General features: G+C 41.1%; 1 protein-coding gene across 1 annotated transcript; it reads right to left on the bottom strand.

Moving 5' to 3' along the window:
- Window positions 1-2,725: 2,725 nt before the first annotated feature.
- On the bottom strand, window positions 2,726-5,069 carry SFT2D3 (SFT2 domain containing 3). Its single transcript, XM_036744282.1, has one exon. It carries the CDS (start codon window positions 5,026-5,028, stop codon window positions 4,342-4,344), a length of 687 nt encoding a protein of 228 aa, XP_036600177.1. The 5' UTR covers window positions 5,029-5,069; the 3' UTR covers window positions 2,726-4,341.
- Window positions 5,070-7,915: the final 2,846 nt, after the last annotated feature.

Here is a 7,915-nt window from a genome sequence, read left to right as displayed (position 1 = left end):
TCATTGTGTCATGATTTTTATTTACAACTACAGTTGTGAAATACATGCCTTAATGAAACCCTTAACTTCTATAATATATCTCAATATCCCCAACCTTTTTAACTCTTGAGTTGTTAAAGAAATTCTGTTAGTGTAATAGTAAATACTCCAAGTTGAAGTGTGGTTATGAGATACCATGTGAGGTTGACAATGCCAGATAGATTATCCTTCCATCATCTAAGCTTCTAAGAATTGATCTGAGTTCATTTGAAGTCCGAAGCTCCTTACCATAAATAATGCTATGTATGGTGATCTATTAAAGTATCCTCCAAATGGACATGAATTGATCACTATACATTAATAGTCTTTCTTTCCTGGTGCCAACCCTAACACTGATGTCCAGGAAAAGTTGGTCACTTTCTGAATTTCATGACCGAGTCACCTAATTCTGGATCCTATAACCCTGCTTCATGGGTGAGTTCTTTTCTACTCATCACCTGAAGCAGAAGCAAGGCTGAAGCTACTTACATGTGCACCATTCATGACACCACAACCAGAAAAACATTGATAGTGCCAATAACAACTGAGAGCATTTCTTTGAAATATCACTGTATTTTTACCACTTAAAAGAAATTTCATTTAAAATTTTTACCTTCTTTATTTCATAAAAGTTTTAAAGCATCTCTTTTTCAGCATTGCCTTCTCCACCAATACGTATCCTTGTAGATGGTAAATTAGTTTGAGAAGACTTATTTCACAAGTCATTGTAGGACACTTCCTTCTTTTACCCCTCAACCAATAAATGTTCCATCTCATAAAGCAGAAACAGAAAATATCTCTTGAGAATACCTTGAAGATTATAGTACTGAACATAGTATATATATAGACGGAATCTATTGTAAATATACTTATCTATAAGTGATGCCACTCTTCTCCTTCCCCACAAATGCATTCATTATACTAAAATGTCCTTCAATTACTGGCAGTTAGTGGCACAGGCTTTCCTCTTAAGTTGTAGTACCTGGGTAACAGTAAGCAATGACCAGAGTTTCAGCATAGTATCATCATAACCAAACAAGTTATGAACAAAGAGTTATGGATACTAGCGTGTTCCAAAAGAAAAACAATTATGCTGTTTATATTAAGTTTTTACCTCATATTTGAACCAACTTTTGAGGTTAAGCAAAATAGCAAGTACTCTCTATTGAGTACAACTCTTTTGTAAGAATGATTAAGATTTGGACTTCAGTATATTGTGACTTTTCTCTGGGTAGCAATCCAAAGCATATGTGGAATTAAAACTTGTTTAGTAGACACCAAGTTGTGGACAAAAAGTTATAAAGGGAACATGTTGCAAGTGAAGATTATTTCAGAACGGGAAGTAGATTATCTTCAAAGTTTAGGTCTACTTTACTAGATGTTTGGTTCAAAACATTTTTTCTCTTGTGTTGGCTATTTACTGCTAGAGCTAGAAAAGAGGCAAGAAAAGGCATCCAACTGCCTCTCCAACAGTTTTACCCAGGCAGTTTGGTATGAAACAACTTGGAGTAGAAAAGTCAGTTCAAAACTCTTGGCAAAGTTTTGGCCAGAGTAAAATCCAAGAGGTCAGTTTAGCTGCTTCAAGGACCCAAGACCAAGTAAAATTACTTTTTATTTAACTTGCACCACCAGTTGGAAAACAGCTAACATTAGGCAGTATTAATTTTTTATGCCTTGAAACAAAATTTGAGAGACAATTTGTCATTTTATCATTTGGAGCTAGAACCTTTGTGATCATCTATCTAGTCTAGGGCTTTCAGCCTTTTTGGTATCAAGGACCTTTTATTGATCCGGTAAAACCTAGGGACTCCATAGAATCATGTTTTTAAATGTATAAAGTACATTGGATTATAAATGGAAGCCAATTCTATTGGGTAGTTTTCAAAATATTTTTAAAAGTTCATGGACTCTTAGAATTAAGGAAGCCTGAAGAAGCCAGGGCTCTCATTTTCACAGATAAGGTGACCGAGACTCAAAAAACTGATTTGCTCCAGGTCAGAAGTTAGAATATCATTATTAAGGAATTCAAGTTTATTTCCAAGTGTCTACTTGGGAATGGAGGGGATAAATAAGAAAAATCAAATTCTCCAAAGTTGAAAATCTAAAATTAACAATACTTTTTAGAAACCCAAGGGATAAAAACTTACGTAAAACAAAAGTCATCAATAAAACCTTATTTTATAAAAACCAAAAGCTAAATGCTTTGGCTTATATTAGGCTGTTCTCCAGATTTATTAAAGCATTTCTTATAATTTTAAGTTTTATGCCCTGATCAAAAGCAGTCAAAGCTAAGTCTATAATGAACTGCATTGTTGACACATAACAATGATTCTGTTCCTGGAGAATAATCCATTTATTAAATACATACAGATAATGTGCATGGAATTCTGAACTGTAATGGTCACTGTACATATTAAATATGATTTTCAATTTGTATAAAAATTAGGTCTTTAATGAATATCTCAAGTCTCCATTAAATGCTGTTTCATATATGACGAGCACCGGTCTTAAACCCTCTTAAAATTTTAAGTCAGCATCAACAAAGAAAGCACTTGGTTTATAAATATTACATACTGTGAATATAAAATCTTTTTCAGCAGTCACATTACGCTCATTCTAAAGAGACTGTTTACTGTAATATGATGGATTAGACAAGACATACAAAATGCTCAGTAAGGATTCTTCACAAGGTAATCAGTGGTACCAATTTTTCTGATTTGAAGGTCAAAATTTATTGTAACCGAATACATTAATACAGTATTATGATCTTTATTTGAGAGGTAGGTAGTTATCCCCATTTTACAGACAGGGAAACTGAGGCAAAAAGTTATAACTTGCCCAAGTCCACAAAGAATTTTAATGAGAATATTCATACCAGAGACATAACCTGAGTTTACCATAAATGGGATATAGGCTATCATACATACCCACTTGGCAATTACCATCTCCTGTACAAGGTTTGGCAGACAGGATGTTAAAGGTTACTTAACACTAACGGAAATTGGGGAAATTTGAGAGCACACACACTCCCAAGTCCAACTACAGATGTAAGTATTGCCCAGCATTTCTGTTCCTGAATTCAAGCTGCAATCAATGCTTTTGGTGCCACTTGATGCACTGCTTTCTGTTAAGAATACTGTATGTTATAATCTAGCCTAAAATAGCAAGGGTGAAGCCAATTATTCAAACCGATAAAATCTTATTCAAGATTTGCACATTTTAAATGTATAACCGTATAATATTTATCTTCCATCTGTTTTGATAAATTTTTCTATTCCTAATCAGGCTCACAATCAACTTTAAAGTGCAACGTAAACTTGTAAATAAAAAGCTATTTAGTAAAATTGTTGAAACCCAGGAATAATAACTAAGAACAATGCATTTGTCTACTAATGGAAACACCAACAGCTCCTTACAAGCTGTAAACCAACAGAAAATACACATATGGTTTAAGAAATCGGCTCCCTTTGGGCGCAATATAACTTTTGCACTAACTTGCTGATTCTCTAAATTCTTTCATGAGGTTTTCCAGCACCACGCTGCTGTATTGCCGGCTGATGTCTTTAAACTTGCCCAGATGACAGCTCATTTAGAGGCAAGTCCTAGGAATCATGCCTGTATGCGGTACTTTAATCCTACAAGGCACTATAATGTGAACTCATAAAGACAAACTCAAGAGAAAACAGCGCTGAGCTACCTAAATACAAGTAAAATTCAGCTTTTAATATTAAAATTGCACTTAAGCTTAAACTCACTCATACTGTAAAGCAGACAGCAAGGGGAAGAACCAGTTGCTTAAAATTTTGAGTGAGGAAAAAAAGGCCACCGCGGTAAAAGTACAGTGTGCTCCTGTAATTTTAAATGAAAGGAAAAAAGAGATGAGATTAAAGTAGAATAATACTCCCACCCAGAATATCGGAATGAAATAAAAACTGGCTAATTAGAAGCTCAAACGGAAGTCTCATTCTTTTTCACCGGCCTTATTTTAATACAATGAAAAGATAACAACCCCAAAGGCTATTCCGCAGGTGAAGTTAAAATTCACTGGAAAAATGTTCGTGGTTAGTTCACAATCCATTTATTCACATCAGGAAGCTGCGGTACTCCAGGAAGCTGTTGCTGGCTCCCACCTGACGACGTCCGGGCGCTCCTTGGCACGGACGACGCGGTCCCCGGCTCCCGGCTCCTCCAGGCTCGGGGCTGCCGACACCGGCCCCTCACCCCCCGCAGTCCTGCGCCGGGCCCGTGCGGGGGCCTCGGGCGTTCTCGCACCGCCGCGCAGTCTCGGAGTCCTCCCCGGGGGCGCTCAGCAGGTCCCGCCGCTCACACGGGCAGGGTCCGTGCCAGGCCGCCGCAGACGCCGCCGAGCGCGTAGCGCAGGGCCGGGCCGCTGCCCCAGGGTAGCAGGCCCAGCAGAGCGGCCAGCAGCGCGGCCACCTGCGAGGCGGCGCCGAGCGCCGTGAGAGCCGTGTTGTGCAGCCACAGCGCCGCGTACAGCGTGCCGCCCAGCGCCGCCAGGTAGAGCAGTGCGCCCCGCGACGGCGGCTCCTCGCAGCGCAGCAGCCGCAGGCAGGCGGGGCCCCCGCGCAGCAGGGCGGCGGCCGCCAGCGCGAACACGGAGCCCAGCGACCAGAGCAGGGCGAACTTGCGGGCGCGGAGCAGCAGCATCGGCGCGTAGAGCGCGGCCAGCCCGAAGCAGAGCGCCGCCAACACCAGGCACACCCCGCTCGCCGACAAGCGCTGCCAGCGCGACAGGCTCGGCAGGCACGGGGGTCTTGGGCCCGGCTCGGGATCCTCAGGCGGCCCCGCCGGGCCCCGCAGCCAGGCCCAGCCTACGCCTCCCCGGCCCGGGAAAGGGTTCACTCGGCCGAGCCAGACTCCCACCGAGGACGTCCTTCCGGCTTGCGCCGCCTCCTTTCCCTCCGCGGGCAGCAGGGGGACTGTATCCGCCGAGCCGGCGCCTTTCGACTGGGCCAAGTATTCCTGCAGCTGCCGGTTGAGGTCCGCCATGTTAGAGGAGGTGGGAGTCGCCTGTAGTGCACCCTGGTCACCTGTAGTCGCCCACGCGAAGCCGCCTAGCGAGTTTCGCCAGGGGGCGGGCACGTGCAAGGCAGGAAGGGCGGGGCCGGCAGCCTCAAGGCCGGAGAATGCTGACATACCCCGCCCTCGACGCCCCACCCCCACAACTCTGTGATCTTTGGTTTAACCACGCCCCTGCTCTGTAGGGATGCTGGGGGATGTGATGTGATACACGTCTGGGGATCACACAGACTTTACACAAAGGGTTTGAGAGTGATAAGGGTTTGAGAGGCACCCACTCAAGTCTTTAAAATTAGCATTTAATACAAGAAAAGTACGGTACTTTTGAAGGACTTCCTCTTAGGAGTCCTGTCCTCAGGGAGCCTATAGTTGGATTAGGGTTTGTGATACCAAGATAAAGAGATTTGGAAGGGCAGACCAAAAGGAATAGAAAGTACCCACAATTCCAGAGAAGAATTCCATACTTAACTGTGTGTGGGTCAACAGACCACTGACTCAAATAAAAAAAACAGAGGCGTCTTGGCTTTCTCAAGGTAGAAACAAAACAGAAGCTTTATTTGATCAAGGCTCAGGAGAATTGGGCATCTCCCCCTACCAGGGTGGAGATAGTGAAGAAAGGCAAGGGGGAGAAGGCAAGCAAGGGGATATATATCCTTGTACAAACAATTCTAAGAAATGCTACCCCAGAGGCTGGACCTCTGTTCCCGTTTGCGGGGACAGGTGGCCTCACAATCTAACCAGGAATAAGTTTTACCTAATACCAGCACAGAAACCACAGAATTACCTTATAGGGAAACTTTAATGTTAGGATGGTGGTTTGTGAGCGGGCTAGGGGAGGGGGAGAGGGGAATACCACCTGATTTCCCTGAAATCATATGATTTACAGGAAAACGAAACTTAGGCCTAGTGAGGTCCACATCCTAACTAAATTTGTACTATTTGAGTATCACTTTGCCTGAGTTATTCATAGGGAAGCTTTCACAATCTTGTATTCCATTCACAGCTGAGGTGACATCTATAAATCTAAAGAAAAAGGGGGAGAAAGACATTCCTAAAGGCTAAATAATCAGATTCCCACAGACTCAAATTTAACCCATTTTCCTTTTCTCTAAATATTGATTCTCAAACATTAATACATACATACATATATATATATATATATATATATATATATATATATATATATATATATATACACATATACCCTGTGAAGTCTTCACACTTCTCACTACCTCACACAACTGGAAGTCAGTTTTCCAGAAATTAAGTTTAGAACAATATCTAACCGCATCAATATACAAAGTAAGTTCAAATATATATGTGCTCTGATTATTAAAGGTTTTTAGATTTGCATTCTCTCCCTCCTTCCTCCTCTCTACCACATTGAGAAAGCAAGAGAAGCAAAACCCTGTTACAAATATGTAGAGTCAAGCAAAACAATTTTTTTCTATTTGCTGTGTCCAAAAAAAATTAGATGGGTAGCAGGTTTCTTCCTGAGTTCTGTGGAATTGTGGTTGATCTTTGAGTTTTAAAAAGTAGAAAAGAACCAAATATGATACCTTTCACAGCTGAAGGCCAGAGAATTCTCAACCAGACAGGTGATAGAAATATGAAAGAGAAAATAGACAATTCCACATATGTGAAATTGAAAAGCTTTTGCATGAATAACATTACATCTAGAATGAAAAGTGCTCATTAGGAAAAAAAATTGTATGCTATGTCTGTTACCAGTTAAATGTCCCAGAGCTATAGAGCTCTAACACCACTATATGTACCACCAAGAACAATTCTCTAATAGATGATCAAAGACTGTGAATGGTCTCAAAAGGAGAATTGCATACCATTAACAGTTATAACGGAAATACAGATCAAAACATCTGGCTTATTTCACTCCAAGAAATTGACAAAGATGACAAAACAGATTGGAATGGTCAATGTTGGAGGAGTGGTAAACATTAAAAACGCTAGTAATACACTGCTTCTGGAGCTGTGAATTGGTCCAACCACTGTAATCATGGAAGAAAGTGACTAAAATGTCCATACCCTCTGACCCAGATATCCCACTGCTAAGCATAATACCCCAAGGAAAGTCAATGGTTAAAAGGTCCCATACACTCCAATATATTTATAACAGCACTTTTTATTAGAAAATAACTGGAAACAAAGTAGATGCCTATCTATTGGGAAACAGCCAAATAAATTCTATTACATAAATAGAATACTACAGTACTGTAAGGAGTGAGGAATATGAAGAATGCAGAGAGGCATGGAAAGCTTATATGGGTTGATACAAAATTAAGTCAACAACCAGGAAAACAATGTACATACTGACAATAATATAAATAGAACAGCAAGCAACAAGAGAAGAGAATATGAGTGCTTTAAAGTTTTAATGACCAAGTTAAGTCCCAAAAAAACAGGAGAATGAACCTCCCTTCCCTCTGTAAAGAGAGAGGGAACAATGTATGAGGAACACTGCAAATACTCTACAACTTGGCTATTTGTTGATTTCTTTGAACTTAAAATATTTTAAATAAGAAAGCTCTTTGGGGGAAGGGAGCATGGAGAGATATATTAAAATGCAAAAAAAAGAGAGACCTTAATTGTTAGGGGGAAATAGCCCAAATTTATCAAATTTTATCTTGAAGCTCATCAGCTATCCTGCTCAATTCACTTCCAGCTCCCTCTCTCTGATAAGCTCCAGCTGCCTTTCATGGTTGTCTTCCCTCCCTCCCCTCCTCCCTTATGTTTCTCTTCCCCTATTAGAATGTAAGCTCCTAGAGAGCTGGGACTTTTTTTTTTTTTGTAATCCTCCCACACAGCCTGGCACATAGTAAGCACTTAATAAATGCCCTGT

Source organism: Trichosurus vulpecula, chromosome 2 (genome assembly GCF_011100635.1).
Source record: "Trichosurus vulpecula isolate mTriVul1 chromosome 2, mTriVul1.pri, whole genome shotgun sequence".
Classification (NCBI taxonomy): Eukaryota; Metazoa; Chordata; class Mammalia; order Diprotodontia; family Phalangeridae; genus Trichosurus; species Trichosurus vulpecula.
The sequence above is the reverse complement of the archived record's forward strand: the minus strand, read 5'-3'. Positions and strand labels throughout refer to the sequence as shown.

Excerpts from the sequence above, each read along its gene's own strand:
- SFT2D3 (XM_036744282.1), bottom strand. The coding sequence starts at position 5,028 with ATGGCGGACCTCAACCGGCAGCTGCAGGAATACTTGGCCCAGTCGAAA.